Raw genomic sequence first — 18,309 nt, 5'->3', positions numbered from 1 at the left:
TTATAATGCTAATTCAAAAGCCAATTGAAATCAAGAACATAAAAATGGTTAAAATAATTTATTAAATGCCTATTATATGCCAGGAACCATGATAAGTACCAAAGATCCAAACACAAAAACAATACTGTTCTTCTCTTCAAGAAACTTAAATTTTAATAACATAAGGGAAAGGTGGATTTAGGCAGGCAATTGCTGCAACTTTTCCAGACGCAATGGAGTCACACTGACTATAGACCAGGACTAGCCAAATGCCTCAATTCCAATTATTTTAATAACAATTTGTTAGGCATCTGTAGTAGACACAATAGGAACAAAAATTAAATTGTTCCAAATGTCAAGGAGACTTAAAATTACTACTAACACTTTTAAGAAACATAGTGGGCTTTCTTCCCAACAAATTTATGGAGTTGTACAGATAGTACAAGTAATCTCATCTCAATTTTATGTGATTATGCAAAAAATCTTTGCAACAGCTTATTTGATTTCAGGAGCTCAGATAATTCCTGACATGAAAATTCCCTCCATTGACACAGAATGTAACCTTTCTCTGACTTAGTTAGTGATAGGCTCATTTTTCTTGTTGCTTGGTTGTTTTTTTCAGTCATGTGTGACTCTGTGACCCCATTGCGATTTTGCTTGACAAAGATACTTGAGTGGTTTGCCATTTCCTTCTCTCGTTCATTTTACAAATAAGGAAACTGAGGCAAATGGGGTTTAATAACTTGCCCAGGATCATACGGCCACTGAGTGTCTAAAGCCGGATTTGAACTCAGGAAGATGAGTATTCCTGATTCTAGGAGTGGGAAGGACAGATGAAGAAACTGAGCAAATTCCAAGGGAACTGACCCAAAGAAAGAAGTTAAGTCACTTGTTCAGGGTCATACATTTTACTTTTGCTGCTTAAAATTAATGTTTTAAGTTCCACTAAATTTCAGATTCAGGAAATAAATTACTCAAGATCACAAAGGGCATTAGTGGTACAGCTATATTTGAATGTCCAGGAGTTCTCCTCAGTCTAAGTTTAGCACTCTTTCTATGACCACACAGTTTCTCAAAGTTGGCCTAAACTCAGACTCAGCTGACTTAATGAGGATGTTTATAAAAGTTCCGAGTCAGAGATTCCATGCACATCTGGGCCAGTTGACTTTGTATGGGGAAAAACAAAACAATAAATACAAGCACAACAAAAAGCAAAGAAAAACTAAAATAACAAAACCTTTTGGATCATGTAAGTGTCTCCTACTAAAATTACCCTTATTTATTTTGGAAATATTTTACACAGAGGATATCAAGTATTTTAGTTCATTTTTAAGGTTTGAGAGCTTATATTTTTCTATATTTCTCTAGGTGTCTGCCTCTATCTATCTATCCATCCATCCATCTATCCATCCATCCATCTGTCTTGCTACCTCTATCTATCTGTCTGTCTGTCTATCTGTCTGCCTGTCTATTTATATATCTATCCATCTGTCTGTCAGAGCATCTGTCCATCTATTTACCTATGTATCCATCCACCTATCCATATTGTTTTCCTCAATAGAATGCAAGCCATCTGAGGCATTCAATTTCTGTTTTTGTGTCTGTAGTTCCCTGGAATAGTGTCCAACATACTGTGGGTATTTAACAAATGATTGTTGATTGATTGTTGGACATTGGTAACGGCCTAACCCAACCACCTTAAAGATAAGTCCTTTTTTTCCTGAAATGGGGCCTGGTCAAGAGACAAAGGAAGTAGAGTAGACAATTAATGCACACCAATCACCACTACTAAAAACCATCCAAAGTTCTTATTTCCAGGGATAGTGAATCAGCAATGTCTTTGTATATCATGCAAGAAGCTACAAGATTGCTTTGTAAACCTATTTCTCCAATCTCCTAATATTTCATTCAGGACACTGAATAACATAGAACCAACTTCACAAAGCCACTCTGTGGATTAGTACTGAAAGGTAGCTTTTGTCTGAAAACATTATAAAGAAAAAAAGGAGAGAAAGATAATGATTCTCCTAGCCACAAGGAAAGAAACATACAGCCATAAGACATTAAGGAATTTTATACAACTGGAGGATGACTGTATTTTTCTTTATAGATAACCTGACAAAATATTAGGTGTGCTGTTCAGATATTATATATTAACAAACAACCATGTCTTGATACTTTATCTGTATAGACAAGAAGGGCTATTAAAGCCCAGTTCTACATGATTTATCATCCCACCTTCAAGAATACCTTTCATTCTTCCAAGCTGCCAGTTTTAATTCAGAATACACAGCAGGGTATTATTTATATTTTAATATTTAGTCATTGTCATCAAGGAGCTTTCTTCTTTATCAATTAATATTCATCACATTAAATCAAAGTTAGGAATAATTCAGGAAGCCAAGCACATGATTTGTTTCCAGTTTCCAGGGCATATTACAATTATAATTTTAATCATTTCTGTTATTTCTACTACCTAATATCCAATATATAGCTACCAATATCATCATATCATATATTTTGTTAAGGAGTTAGCTATAATATATTCCAGTCAAAGAAGACTACTTGCTGTTCCCCATTCACAAATCTCTTATCTTGTATTTTTTCTAGTCTGTCCAATATTCTGAAGTGACTTTCCTTTTAACTTCCAATCTTTCAGAATTCCTAGTTTCTTCCAAGGTTTCTTCTTATAGGAGACTTTTTCTAATGTTCAACCACTCCTAGATCTAAGTGGCCCTTAAAATAATTTTGTATTTCTTTTGGAACATATGTTATATTGACTTATTTGTGTACATGTAAACTTTTTGGGGAAAGGGAGCCTAATACATGCTTTTAGAATTGATAATCAAATAAACATATGAAAAACGTAGCAGAAAAATAACTGAGATTTAAAAATAAGACCATAGAAAAATAACAGCACCTAGTCCTTTAAAGGTGATAATTGATGTTTGTTTTTCTTCATCTTTTTTTTTTCTTATAAGAACAATTCTCAAGAATAGGAATGAAATGCAAAGCCAAATAGCCTACTTATGAAGATAATGGAAAGTTGTCAGCAAAATCTTTGACCTTGCCACAGAATTATAGTCGATCCTTACCTTTTAATAAAAACACAAGTCTGTGTTTATTCCCCCAAGCCAACCTTACCCATGCTAAATTATTTATGTATCCATTCTAATATGTATTTCACAACTGACAGGACAAGTCTCCTTAGAACCCTTCTACTGACCCACCTGTCATGATGACGGGGTAAACAATGTCACCTTTCCAATGCACGATGAATTCCAAAGAAGTTGCAAAACACACCATCCATCATGCTGGCACTAAGTAGGTTTTCGAAGTAGATCTCAGATATCACAAATGCTGTTTAGACTGTTACCAGAAAGCACAAATTGGATAGCTCACACAAAATGGCCCTATGATGAATGGACAGGATGGCCCTACAAAGGAAGGGAATGCTACTATTCTAGAAATAACCTTGTCAAAACAAAAAGGAGCTATGTGGTTCTTTTGGCAGCCAGACTATAATAACTTAAGAATTCTTTTAACGGCTAACTAAATAAAATATACTCCACATTGAAAAAGAAGCCTACTAGAACACAGGTAACAAAAACATCCCTAGGTTGATTTGAATTAGGAATTGCACTAATATTTTGATACTTCAAAAACCTGAAATCCCATACAGATATTAATTAGCCATTCAATTTTTTTAAAAACACCTACTATGTGTCATGAGCTGTGGTGAATGCTCATACATTATACACGTTAATAGATAAGCTTCATGAGGCGTTGTGTTCCTAAAACAAAAACGCATCACTTGGTGACGAACTATGCAGTTGTGTCTCTAAATAAAGCTAAGCCATTCTTCAAAAATGATATAAAATAATAATAAAAACTAGCTTTAATATAGCACTTTAAAGTTTGTAAAGTACAATTGTATTTTCCATCTGATCTTCACAAATCATAGCATTTGGAAGATAGTGCTACTACTATATCCATTTTACAGATGAGGAAACTGAGGCACGAAGAGGTTGAATGTCATGTCCAAGGACATGTAACTATAAGTATTTGAGGCTGGATTTTTCCAGGGTTCTGTCTACTTTGACTTGTAGCTATCGCAAGCAAACAGAAGGATCCTGGAAGGTGTGGATTTAAATTTGGTCTCTGACAGTTGCTAACTCTGTGAATATTGGCAAGTAGCTTTCATTTTATTCATCTATGAAAAAAAGGAGAATAATGTCCATGGTACCTTTTCCATAGAAGCAGCAAAGCCCAGAGGATAAAGAATGAATCCCATAATCAAGAACATCTTGATCCAAATACTGAGTCTGCCATGTACTGGCTATGTGATGTAACCCCTTAGTTGCACAATAACCAAAAACAAGAGGCAAGTTCTATGAAATGACTGAAACACAAAACAAACCACAATCTAACTAATCAGAACAAATGCAAATCTGCCATGATTAACATCCAGCTGATTCCCCAAGTTCTTTACCTTGAAAATCCTTGATTCAATTTTATACCATGGAACACAAATTCTGTCTGTCCTGATTCAAGTATAACTATCTCAAGTATTTTGTACCCAAGGTTCAATTGGTAATCAAAATTTCCTAATTAAGAATCATTGTGGAAACTCTCACATCCAAGATGTTTTGATACACAAACACTTGTAACAAGATAAAGCTGAATGCATATTGCTAGCTAACATGTATTTTCAAAGTAATGGCTTAGGTTTAAAAGTTTGACCTCAATTATAACCATATTGGTTATAATAATGTATCTCCTGTGGATACAATAGTGACTGTATATAAAATAATTTGAAAGAAATGAGACAACTAGGTGGTGTAGTGGCTAGAGCAAATAAAATCAGTTGGACCTAAATTCAGCCTCAGATAGTTGACATTTACTGGCTGTGTAATTTAAGGCACCTATTGTCTGAGAAAAAAGGAGATGATGTAGGATAGGAAGCCAGTCAAATACCTCTAAGACTCTAAGAAATAGCATCTAATACAAAACACAGTCCCAATAGTACCCACTAATTTCTATAATTTCTGAGGAATGAAGCTATTTGGAGTTGAAGAGAAAGAGAGATATGACAATAAAGTTGGGATTGTCTTATTAACTCATCCCATTCATGATGAATAGAAGAAATATAACTAGGGTGGAAGATAGGGTTTTGTACCAGGTAATAAATGGGTAGCAGATTTGACGAGGGAAGAGGTATGTTTCTTTCTCCTAGTTGAGCTCCCATATCTAATGATCCTTCCCAAATTTTGAGTCACAGTTTCCATAACCATACATCCCCTCCAACATGTCCTCCCTACCCCTGCTATTCCTATCCTTCTTCTCTACCTCTTTCCTGATGGTGGTGAGTGAGGGATAATACCAAGAGTAAAGAATGTGATCTCTGGAAGATAAGCCATTCTCTCCCACAGAATGATGGGACCCAACTGGGGCAGACTTATGGAAATGTAGAGACTGCTAGATAGGTCACTCATACCCCATAACTGAGGTAGGATCTGAGATCTTCCTTCCTTCAGGAAGAGCTACTCTTTCATCCAGCCCATCCTGCTTACCCCTCTAATAAATAATTAGTGATGTTCCAAAATGTCTGACTATAGTAATAATCCTCCAGTGGGGGAGTCTCTCCTCCAATGAAACCTTGTGTCTCAAAATGCAGGATCTTTCCAAGATGTACTCATCTACCTCATGCTCAGCTGAAGTTAACAAAGTTAACCAAAATGCGATAATTGCTTGTTATGATTCAGCAAGTCAGAAAGGATAGAGTGTTAGCCTTAGGGAATAAAGAAGATCTGGATTCAAATGCTGCTTCTGAAACTTGCTGGCAGCATGACTTAGTTCAGTTCAAAATCACCCATCTTAAAATCCTCTGATTTGGTTGAACTGAACTATTTTGTTCAAGGAAATAATTCATGGAGTTGTGCCCCTTTTTGTACCACTATGGGAAAGGAGGAGGAGCTGAAGCTTTTTGTTAATGAATATCAAGCTAGGGAAAAATAACATCTTCCTTCCTTCCTTCCTTCCTTCCTTCCTTCCTTCCTTCCTTCCTTCCTTCCTTCCTTCCTTCCTTCCTTCCTTCCTTCCTCCCTTCCTTCCCTCTTCTTTTCTCCCTTTCCTCCCGCCTTTCCTTCTTTTTCTTTCCTTTCCTCCTTCCTTCCTTCCTTCCTTCCTTCCTTCCTTCCTTCCTTCCTTCCTTCCTTCCTTCCTTCCTTCCTTCCTTCCTTCCTTCCTTCCTTCCTTCCTTCTTTTTTTTTTTTCCCTGAGGCTGGAGTTAAGTGACTTGCCCAGAGTCACACAGCTAGGAAGTAAGATCTGGATTTCTAATAAGAAATGTTTATCTCCTATATCCATTCACAGTTGCTCTATTAACCAAGTAATTTGTAGAAACCAGATAGAAACCAGCATGGATTAACAGAAGTTAAGAGATACAGAGAGATGCTAGTCCTGAGGAACCTGATCTTTCCATTTTACTTTATCAAGTCTTACAATTTTTTCTGTAGGTTTTACTAGTTAGGTTTTATATATATATATATATATATATATATATATATATATATGCATATATATGCATATATATACATGTATATATATATATATAATGAGTATATATATATATACATATATAAATACTCATTTTTTTGGTATGACAAATTCAAAATACATTAAATGTTTAAAAGAAAATGCTATCAGGTAACACTTATCTGCACCAGGCAAGGGAGGAACTCTTAAGAGATGAGATAATATTATCTTTCTTTCTCCAGCTGAATTCTGAGAGTGTTGGAAGCTGAAATACTATAATCAACAGAGATTTGGGAGGATAAAGAAAATGAAAGGTGACTGCTTAGATGTCCTATAGTACTGATCTGTCAGGGGGCAAAGGATGACTAATTTTTCAACAACCTCAAAAAATTGGCATTATATGCAAGAAATGGGAAGGAGATGGGAGAGAAAGGAGAAAGGAGCCATGAAGAGAACAAAAATTTGTAGGGCCATGCCTTCAACCTTGTGCATGCACATTCAATATTTTATTAACTTTTCATTAGTTTTAAGACGCCTGCTAGGATTCCTTTGGCTGAAAGCAAGTACGAACCTGTACAGCAGGAAAGAAAAAAAAGGTGTGTCGGTTGAGCAGTGAACATGGAATTTCAAAGATATCTTTAGATATTATCACAGAACAAAGTTTATTCTGTAAAAATCTTAGATTCGGGCAATGTGGCCTCAAAGATTCCAGGAACCATAATCAGAAAAAAAACTGTCACCTTATTAAAATTAACAGCCAACTGACAGCTTCAAAGATGAGGAAATAAAGCATTTATGCTCTCCCTATTTTAACACTACCAACTGAAACCTTAATGTTAGAGAAAACATTTCTCTTTTATTTACCCATTCAAATTGATCATCACTTCCCATTGACCTTCATGCCATGCCATCTCCACTCAGGTCATTATCTCCACCTTTACCCCTAGTGAAAAATTGGAATTGATCCTTGTAACTGTAACTGCTCTTGGACTATTATAGGTCAGTTTTGGTCTTATCTCTCAGAATCCAAGTCTCCATAGAACTTTCTGGCTGTCTTTACACCAAGATAGCTCCACTCAGACCATCTCCTCTTTCTCCTACAATTCCTTTGAATTTATTGTCCTTTTTCTTTAGAATCTAAACTCCCTAAAAGCAGAGATTGCTTTTATTTGCTTATTTTTATATCTCTAAAGTTTAGAAAAGCACCGGGACATAACAATTATTACTATTTTATATTATCATATACTTGATAAGTGCTGTCTTTTTAATTTTTTCCTTTTTCTTTCTATCTACATCTCATTATATCCATAGATTTAGAGCTATAAGAAAACTTAGATGTCTTCTAGAATCCCTTTCTCCCCCCCCCTTTTTTTTTTTGCTATGAAAATACCAATGCCTGGAGAATTAGATTCATTTTCTTAAGGTCATTTAGGTACTAAATGGCAGAGCTGAAATTTTAATGATTTCATGTCTTCAAATCTAATATTCCTTTTATTTTTCTATAGTATATCCATATGTATCAAGTAGATTAAAATGGCAACTAAATAATTAAAATATGCTGACATGGAGGTACAATCTGGTTAAAAGCAGTGTTATAAATAGAAACAAGAAATTATACATAAGGATCTTGGCAGGCACATGTTGAAAACCACATATTAACATTACCTATGTTGTACTGTATTTTTTATTTATCTTGAAAAAATTTTCCATTTACATTTTAATCTTATTCAGATCATAATTGGGAATATGGTAGACATGGTGAATGATCCCTTTGCTTTAGGCAGAGTTCTACTCCTGAGTCTATTAATACAAATCAATGGTATAGATTTGTAGAAATCACTTAACAGCTCTTTTTATCACATCCAAAACTAGAAATGACATACCTGTCCTCCCTCACTTTATTCTCAAGGGATTGAATTAAAGGAGAAAGAATGAGATCATAGATTTTCAGACTTGGCATTAACTTCAAAGATCATCCATTTCAACTTTGAAGGAGGGGAAGTTTGCCAAATATTTCTTAAGATGTCGTATCCAGAAAGGAACACAATACTTCACTGTAGTGTGACCAAGGCAAAGTACCAGGCCTGTTATCTGTTATTTCTTGAGGCAGCTTAGGTTTTTGTTTTGTTTGGGGGGGGATTGCTTGAATTTTTGGTAATTTGTTTTTGTTTTGTTTTGTGTAATCATAGTCAATCATATTGTTATAAGTCAATTTCTAGCCTAGGTGTTTTCCCTATATAATACTATCAAGACAAAATTCCCTCATAGCTTCTGAATTTCCATCTGAAAAACAATGCATTTTTGAGTTTTCATTCTGACCCATGCCAGAACAAATAATCTTTCTAGTTTTTGTCAAAAAGTAAAATTTATTATTATGTTCTTTTTAGAAAAAATCATGGGAAGCTATGTGATATAGTAAATAGAGAACATACACACATATGAAATCCAGTTGTATGTTTATATCTACATCGATGTTTTAGATATAGTTTCATATATATGTGTATAGATGATAGATATCGATACAGATACAGATACAGTAGAGGAAAGGAGGTGGGGAACGCAGGGGAAATCAAACAGAGGTGGGAATCTATTAAAAACACTTCTGGTACTGAAATCCATTTAAAAAATCAACATTTTCATTAAGTTTGTTCAAAAAGCTATGAGGCACACGCTTTACTACCAACCCACATATTTTCCTTTTGTCCACATGAAGATCAAGAGAAGATTAGAGAAGAAAACGGGAACTGCTAATTGTAAAAAAATTAATTTTTATCATATGAAGTTGGAAGTTACTCAGAAGCTAGCCAGTGCAATTCATACACGAGCATGTTAAACTCTCTGCAAAGTATCTAACCAGTGAGAAGACCTCTGGTGGGGTAATTCGCCCCTTCTTCTCTCAAGAAAGCCATTTAAAAGCCTTTTGCCCTGACATAAAACTGAACTGCCCCTTTGCTACTAGAAGCCATTATTCCTCATAATTCTCTCTGGGGCTAAACAGAAAAAAAATCAGGATCTACCCAGTAAATGACAGTCCATCAGATACTTGACAATGGCCATCATGTGCCACATAAATCTTTTCTTTTCAGCCTAAGCATGCTTGCTTTCTTCAACAACTCTTCAGGCTATGTCCTACTCTAGTTACCCTCTTCCATTTCCTAGTTTATCAACATCCTTCTTAAAATGTGACTCCTAGAGCTGAAAACATATAGGCATTCCAGATGTGGTAACATCAGTTCACCCATTTCCCTTGGCAAGTATTTATTAAGGCAACTATTATTAAATATTTATTATAATTGTAGCAAAACCATGGGGTATCAAACCATGATCAACCAAAAAAAAATGTTCTTCAAAGTATTCACATTCTCTTGAGGAATACAATTTACACACAAATTTAGAAATAAAAAAATATGGAACATCCCAAAAGTTTCAGGGCAGATGAAAGTAGCTTAAAGCTTCACTAAGAGACTTTTGGGACACACACAAGTACATGCACATACGTTTTATATATGTGTGTGTGTGCATGTGTGTGTATACACACATATAGAGAGAGCATATACACATATATGACTGTATCTGAATATTTCTATATATAACTGAACATATACACATGAATACATATAGATATAACCACAAATATATATATATATATGTATATATATATATATATACGTGTAAAAATATATATATATATTATATACATATATAAACACCCACACAAATATATATATGAAATCCAGTTGGATGTTTTTATCTATAAAGTGTATGTAGAACAATCCAGTTTTGTTTTAGATACAACATTTTCATATATATATATATAGGTAGATGATAGATATAGATATAGTAAATTTACAGATAAATATACAAACACATATGAATGAAAAATCATTTTAGGAGTGAGGAGAAAATTAACAAATGGGTAAATGAGGAAAGATCTCATCCAGGGGACACTATCTAGGATGCATCTTAAATGGAATTAGAGATTAGGAAAGCATTTCAAATATAGGGATTCCACATTAGGAGCTGTGTACTTTAGGCACTATGTGAAATTAGATTGGAGTGGTTAAAGAAGGGAAGCAAGAATATTACTTAGGAGGCTATTGCAATCATCTAGGTAAGAGGGATTAAGGACTGAACTAAAATGTGTGGTCAGATCAATAGAGAAAAGGGTAGAGAGTAGGATAAAGACCTGTTCAAAATTTGCATTTAAGGTAGAATTCTAAGCTAGTTTTCATCCAGAAGTCACACACTTATTCAAGAACATTATTCAAGGAGTGTATTTACATTTTTTTTCGGCTATTTAAGGAAGACATTTCGCTTGTTTCACATCTTTTACGGCTAAGATTTAAATATTCTTTTAAAAACTGTATTCTCAGGCTATATAGTATATAAATAGGAAATCAAGGAACTCAGAATATTTCTCTTTAGTTAATTTCCCTTTGAAAAAAATCCATGATAATGTTATTTTAAAAATAATTATCCAACCCACTCAATTCATTTTCTACCACATTTTTTTCCCCTGTGAAAACAGTCTCAGAAGATTACCTTCTAATGTTCTTCCTATTTTTATCAATTCATTAATGTTTTCTCAATCAAGTGTATGCTTTTTGAGGGAAGGGATAGTTTCATTTTGACCTTTCCATACATAATACTTAGCTCAGAGTCTAGAATACAGTGAATCCTTAATGACTTCTTTCTGTTTCAATAATTAAGAAGCAAGGTGTGAAAAAGTGTTTTTCTTTCACCAACAGAACTGGTTGGAAGGAATAGAAGGAAGTAATCATACCCCACAATAGTATTAAATTCTCATTATGTATCTTCACTTTCAAAACATGTCAACAAGAAGGTTGATTGGAGGGTCCAGAATTGCAAGTCTTTCCCTTCCCTCCAGTCTCTGAGCTTATAACAGACATTTCCACCACTCACATCTTGCCAGAGAGTTCAATTTAGATGAAAGCTGGTGTTTTCTAATTCCATTTCACCGTAAATGACAGAGACAAATGGTCATATTACCTCGAGAGTTCCTCTGGCAGAGTAGGCAGCATATGAGTACAGCGGTCCTTGGCTGGGATCCTTGCTGGGTTCTTGGTCACATGGCTGGCCATTAGGATAAAAGCATTGGCTGCTGTTGTTCAGTGTCACCATACTTGGAGAAGAGCCCGGCAAGCTAAGCAGGACAGAGTAATTGAAAAGCTGTACCTCTTCTAGGCCATGAGAAGTCCACTGAGCTTTGAGCTTCTCTGAAAATTCTGTGTCATCTCCACTTTTAGTTAATTGTATCAAATGCCTGAGAGAAAGAGAGAAAAAAAGAGAGAAAGAGAGAGAAGCAATTATTAACTTCCTTAATCCAATGAAATATTGACAATTGTTCTGTCTTTTGAGATGCCTCAAAATTGTCCATCAGGTTGTAAAGGAGCACAACAAATATTTAGAGGTTCAATTATTCTTTAAAGTGACCAGAACACTACTATATAAAGCTACTTTTCAATTATGAAAATATGTAAGAAAATATATAAAAGGACAATACTTTTTTCAAATCCAGGCTCTGCTACTGAATACATGAGTAGTAAACTTAATATTTGGGTCTCAGTTTCCTTATCTGTTAAATGAAGTTGCGAAAGACTTCTCAGGTCTCCCAGAATATGGTATTTCAATCTTAATATTTGATATTCACATAATGCTTCAAATTTTACAATGCACTTAGGATCATGCATTGAGAGCTAGAAGGAGTCTTCTAAGGCCTCTGGTCTCTCACCTTCCTTTTTGCATATGAGGAAGATGAAAGTAGGAGAGTTAAGTTAAGACTCATAGAATACCACAAAGAGAGTTAAATGGTAGAGTCAGGATTGAACCCCAATATTTTAATTTATCATTACCCATGCATCATCCCATTTGGTAAAACCAAACATGACCTTCTGTCAGACCGTGAACATGGCCACTTTTAATACATGTGAATAAATAATGGTACTGTGACTAATTCTATTGAATGCCTCAGAACTAAGATGGTTAATTCCTGTACTTTCTTTAATTGTTGCATCTGTCTGTTATTTTTCCTGGGCTGATATCTGCAATACTGTTGACTATTTAGATTTTAAAACCCTACTGAGTTCATGAAATGTTTTCTGAATTATCGCTAGAACACCACTAGACATGCATGCTTATTAAATATCATCCTATCATAATACAAGGCCTGAGCTCAAATGAAATGGTGCAGGGTGGCACTCTGCCAGGGGTTTTTATGACAAAAAGTCATTCTCTTAATTTGTTATTGCTATTGGTATCAAATCCCTTAGCCTCCACCATCCTGCTCTTCTCCACTCTGAAACCCAGTTGTGTGTGTTCAAGCACTCTACTTATTAAAGCACCTAATAGCAGAGTACTTGCAGTGGGAAAAAGATTGTTTACTGTAGTTGAAGCAAATGATCTATAAAACCATAAACATTTATTAATTGCCTATAATGTTCCAGGTACAGAAGCTACAAAGATAGTAGGTTCATGGAGTTTAGGTTATACAGATAACCAGCATGATCCATAAGATTCCTTCAAGGGTCATTGCCCAGGAGTTGCCATAGTTTTGACTCATGTATAGTCATGATTATTCCATTCACCCAGAAAAGCATGTCCTACATGGTTCTGTTTGTTTATATCATATTTATTTTTAAAATTTTGTATTTTTTTTTATTCTGCAAAACAATATTCTGGCCCTATTTGTTTCTTCCCTATCCTATTATTTAATTGATTTAGTCACCATTCCATCTAATGCATGTGAGTCATACTGTATGCTCTGGAGCAGTGGTCCTCAAACTTTTAAAATAGGGGCCAGTTCACTGTCCCTCAGAGTGTTGGAGGGCTGGACTATAGTAAAAACAAAACCTCACACTCTGTCTCCACCCCTCAGCCCATTTGCCATAACCCGGCGGGCCGCATAAACGTCCTCAGTGGGTCATAGTTGGAGAACCCCTGAGTCTGGAGGAACAAGTAAATGACATCCCAGAACATAAGATCCAGAATTAGGAAGTCCTGACTCCAAATTTTATCTTTAACACTGATTTTCTGTGTGATTCTAGGAAAGTTAATTATCATCAGCTGCAATTTCTTTATCTTTAGAGGAGATTGAGCTTTCATTTAGGGAGCTTTCAATGAGGAATTTCTTCTGAAGTGAAGGTTGATACCTTCTCTGTAAAACTACTACTGACTTACCTAGGGATACAACCAGTATGTTTCTAAGGGAGCACTTGAATCCAGGTCTTCTCGATTCTGAGACTAGTGCTACATCCCCAACATTACCATGTTTTTATTTCTCATCTGTAGAATTAGGATAGTCAGAGTAACTACCTTAAATGGTTTTTGTGAGGAACAAATATATAATCCACGAAAATCACAAAGTCCTATGTAAATGGCAGCTGCTGGCTAAGCAAAGTCTAGTCTGAGAATGGACCTGCCAACAGCCCACATAAGATAGAGGAGAGGATAGGGGCTGGGAGAGCCTGTTTTTGGATGTGCATGATGTTAGAGAAAAGAGGAATCTGGCTTTCTACCTACATCAGATACCTGGAACTACTACTACCTGTTTGCTCAATGGTAGAGAAAACCCTTTTGATTAGTTCCTGAGGAAGAAGAGAGTGGCCAGAAAAAGGTACTAACTGACTGAATCAATCTTTGTCTTCTCCTGCGTGATCGAGATAAGAATACGAAGCTCTGGAAGGAGAGACAAGGAGGTAGCACCAGGTGTCTGCTCACTCAACCTGGACTGACAAGAATATATAGCACAAGTTTTTTTTTTTTTCTGTCCTTGTATTTGATTTGTTCCTGATAGAATATTAGAGATAGAATGGACCAGAAGACAGACTTTTGAATTTTGAAAATTCAAATAATTCACTAGAGTTTTAGAAACCTCTAATACATTCCTGAGATAGCTAGAGCCAAGTCCAATTTGGAGCAGTGCCCCCAGAATGACCTTGGATCTACAGCACACGACACACACCACACACCACACACGACACACACACACACACACACACACACACAAAACAAAAACAAAACAACAAAACAAAACAACAAAAAAACCCAATTGACTCTCAGTATCCAGAGGTGAAGATTAATCCAGGCAAAAACTGGGGATCCAATCTGCTAGTCTTGAGGCATGGGAAGAGTAAATCTAGAGCAGTTGCTCCATGTGTTAAAAGATCTATTTCTAGCATATATGTATATATATAAATAGGTATGAGAGAAAGCATGTCTGCCTCTTTTCTCTGTTGCTCTATCTCTGTCTCTATTTCTTCTTTTTGTCTCTTTTTAAGTCTCTGCCTGTCTCTTCTGTGTCTCTGTCTCTTCTGTTTGTGTCTTTCTCAGTTTGTCTCTCATTTCTCTGTCACTTCTGTTTTTCTGTCTCTGTTTCTCTCTGTCTTTGTCAATCTCATACTTATTCTGTTGTCTCTCCTGACTTTTTCAAATAAGAGATTTGGTCAGTTCATAAAATCTTTCATTGAGGACAGAAATCATCTTCTCATCTTATAGATAAGGAAACTAATTCTTGGCAAATGAATTCTAAGGCAAATGAAGTGACTCCTTCAAAGTCAGAAAGGCAGTAAACATCAGAGACAGGGTTTAAACTTAGTTCCTCTAATCACAGTGACAATATTCATGCCATTGTACCGTGTTGTTCCCTACTGACAACTGAGGAGGGAGAAATCAGGTTGAGCCAAGTGGGATCACAAAATCAGAGAAATTCAAAACCAAAGGGGCCTCGGCGGCCAGTAGGCTAATCTGAACAAGAACCATCTCCCTAATATCCTCAACAAGTGGTTATCTAGTCTTTGTTCGAAGAGTTTATTAAGAAGAGCAAAGTCTCCCTGATATTTTGGTCAATTTTTGGACAAGTCCTATTTTTAGGACTTTTTACTTTTAGGAGGTTTTCTCTCATTTAAGCCACAATCATTAACATCTTTCCTCTCTCTCCCATTATTTCTATCATGTACTTCAACACTAAGCAGAAAAAGCCACATGTCATTCCCACAAATACATGAACACATGATATTAGTTCTCTTCTGAGTTCTTTTTCCTAGACTAAACCTTCAAAATCCTTTCAATTAATTCTTCTTGCAAGAATTGTTCATTCTTCTGTTGCTTATCCCCTCAATATTCTTGTTTCTTCATATTCTTTTTTTAAATGAGTTGTCTCTGTCTGTCTCTCTGAATCCATCTCTTTCTCTCTGTCTCTGAATCTCTGAGTGTATCTCTCTCTGTCTATGTCTGTCTGTCTCTCCTCCTCATCTCCTACTCCCTTCCCCCTCCCTCCTTCTTTCTTTCCTTCTCCTTTTGCCTCTTTCTCAAAGGGACTGTGTAATGGAGAAAGGGGCTGCTTTTATTCTGCTATATTCCAAAGTCTGTACAACCAGACATGTCAATATGTTAAAAACAAGGCTGATGTTAGAGAATTAGCTGCATTTTCATCTCTGCCCTCGATTTATCAAACACAGAGAAATCTTCAAGGCCAGAAAGAATGTGTCACCTAAAATCACAAGTTATTTGCTTGACAGAAATGTTTACTCTGCCTTCATATTTAAAATAAGGGTTTCAATGGGCCAGTGGTTTGGCAGACAGCATAATGAATTGTCATGGCTGATACCTGACTTGGGAAGTGACTTTGGCATCAGTGTTCCATTGGCCAACAGAGACTGGAAACAGTATAGTTTTGGCTTTGGTAGACAAAATGCTGTTTATATCGCTGTTCAACACCTGCTACTGGATGAGCCATAGAGCATCACTGATGTCAGGGCTGGAGGAAGCGATGCATGGAGTCTTCCTAGCACTGAGGTGACTGCCAAGTGTGTACTCTAAATGACTAGTGGAGGAAACAGAATACAGTTACGAGGACATTTTTGCTACACGCCCACTGGAGATTATATATTTGCCTGTATTGGTATGAGAAATGCATGCATTTATATATGCATATAGATATTTCAAGAGAAGGAAGGAAGAAGTCCCCAGGAGAGAAATCTGCTTTATCAAATCATACTTCATTACATAGCTATTTGCATAAAACATTAGATGACCATCTGCTAATCGAGTCCATTTTATATACTATATTGAAATCAATCGGTTCAGATGACTGGTTACTGGAAGTCACAATAGTATGGAATCAAAGAAAGAGGAAAAGATAAAAATGCTAAAGAAAGTGAGCAAAGACCAATTCTGACAAGGAAAACATATGGCACATTGTAACATTTGAATATACTCTTCACCTTTGTTGGATGCACAGAGAAACAAAGCAAGCAGGTAAGAAACCACTTACATGGACATCAACAACTTTGTATGAGATGCTCTCCAATCACCCAGAGCTGAGCCTATTGTCCAACTAGAGACTCCTCAATTCTTAGACTGTCAATAAACAAAAGGACTTTCCAAAATGATTCTGATCTGGTACCCAAAATAAAGGAGGGCAGAAAGAAAAACAAAAAAATCACATCTACTTCCAAACAAGAAGAAGGCAAAGGAGAGAGAGAGAGGGAGAGAGCAACCACCCATGGACAAAAATTTTTCTTCCACTTCATAAAGTCAGAAACTTTTCTTTGAAAGGTATTCCCGACCTGAGATTTTGTATACGAATCAATTGTTACAAATGTATGATAAAAGAAAAGGTTTGAGGAATAAATTCTTGAATTTATTTTTTCCCTCTCTTTTATCTGGTTTCAAATAAAGAAAATTAAAGTAGGACTGTTCATTGAAATCTTAACACTGAAATTGTGCTTGAAAACTTATAAAGTTCTTTTCGTATATTATTTTACCTGATCCCCACAATACGTCTTCAAGATAGGTACTGTAATCTTTACTGTGTTCATTTTTACAGAAAAGGAAACTGAGGCTTTAGTGACGTTTATATTCATACATTTCATTTTGGAGAAGAAATTATACCTCTAGTGCCTTTTCATTAAAATTAATTCCAGAATTAAATAGAATCATACATATAGTACCGCCTTTAGTGATCAGTGGAATAGAGAACCATTTATTTTTCTTTCTTGATAGATATTTTAAAAATTACTAATAACTTCGTCTCTCTTTCTGGTTGGCAAACTTTGTGATCAGTTGACAGAAGGTGGGGAAGTTATATGATCTAAGTCCATTAAAATAATTATAATAATGAGAGAATTTAAAAGATCTTTGGGAAAGCCATGTTAAGGTTCCAGTTTGCTTTGTTTTAACTCAGAGGAAAAACCTCTTAGCACATCATTAAATAACCATCTTCAAGGATAACTCATGGACACATTTGTCCATCTAAGAGAGAAATAAGGAAGAGCTTAAAATAAAAATTTTACTGGAGGAGGAATTTTCAATTATAATGCAAAACTCTGACTTTTTTTAAACAGTGAGATTAATTACTTGACAGATTACAAACTCTTTAAAGGCAGGGACTAGATTTTATCTGTCTTTACAAACTCAGAGCCCTGCTTTTAGTCTACAAGTAAATATCTAGCACCTGCTCTATGCAAGGCACTAGGTTAATACTTGGGAAATGGAAGAAAGATGATAGTTCTTATTCACAAAGGACTCACTTTCTAATGAGCATGTGGTCTTGAAAGAATAGGCATAATAATCTAATTAATAGTAATTAATAAATGAGTGTTGAAGGATCATCAGGCACCTTCCTCCAGTTAAGTGAAGCCTAGTGGATGTCACAACAATTACTTCTTGATTAGGATTTTTTTTCCCCTGAGGCTGGGGTTAAGTGACTTGCCCAGGGTCACATAGCTAGGAAGTGTCTGAGATCAAATTTGAACTCGGGTCCTCCTGAATTCA

The 18,309-nt window shown here is 35.6% G+C and overlaps 1 protein-coding gene across 7 annotated transcripts in view; it reads right to left on the bottom strand.

Moving 5' to 3' along the window:
* Nucleotides 1-18,309, bottom strand: part of NAALADL2 (N-acetylated alpha-linked acidic dipeptidase like 2) — a 1,407,963-nt gene that overhangs the window by 542,277 nt on the left and 847,377 nt on the right. For all 7 annotated transcript variants that reach the window (XM_074298220.1, XM_074298221.1, XM_074298223.1 and 4 more), the window contains one exon: nt 11,527-11,800. In XM_074298220.1, the coding sequence (XP_074154321.1) occupies nt 11,527-11,800 (274 nt within the window). The remainder of the gene's footprint in view (nt 1-11,526; nt 11,801-18,309) is intronic.

Source organism: Sminthopsis crassicaudata, chromosome 3 (assembly GCF_048593235.1).
Source record: "Sminthopsis crassicaudata isolate SCR6 chromosome 3, ASM4859323v1, whole genome shotgun sequence".
Taxonomy (NCBI): Eukaryota; Metazoa; Chordata; class Mammalia; order Dasyuromorphia; family Dasyuridae; genus Sminthopsis; species Sminthopsis crassicaudata.
Note: the sequence above shows the minus strand (reverse complement) of the source record. Positions and strands in the feature narration are given on the sequence as shown.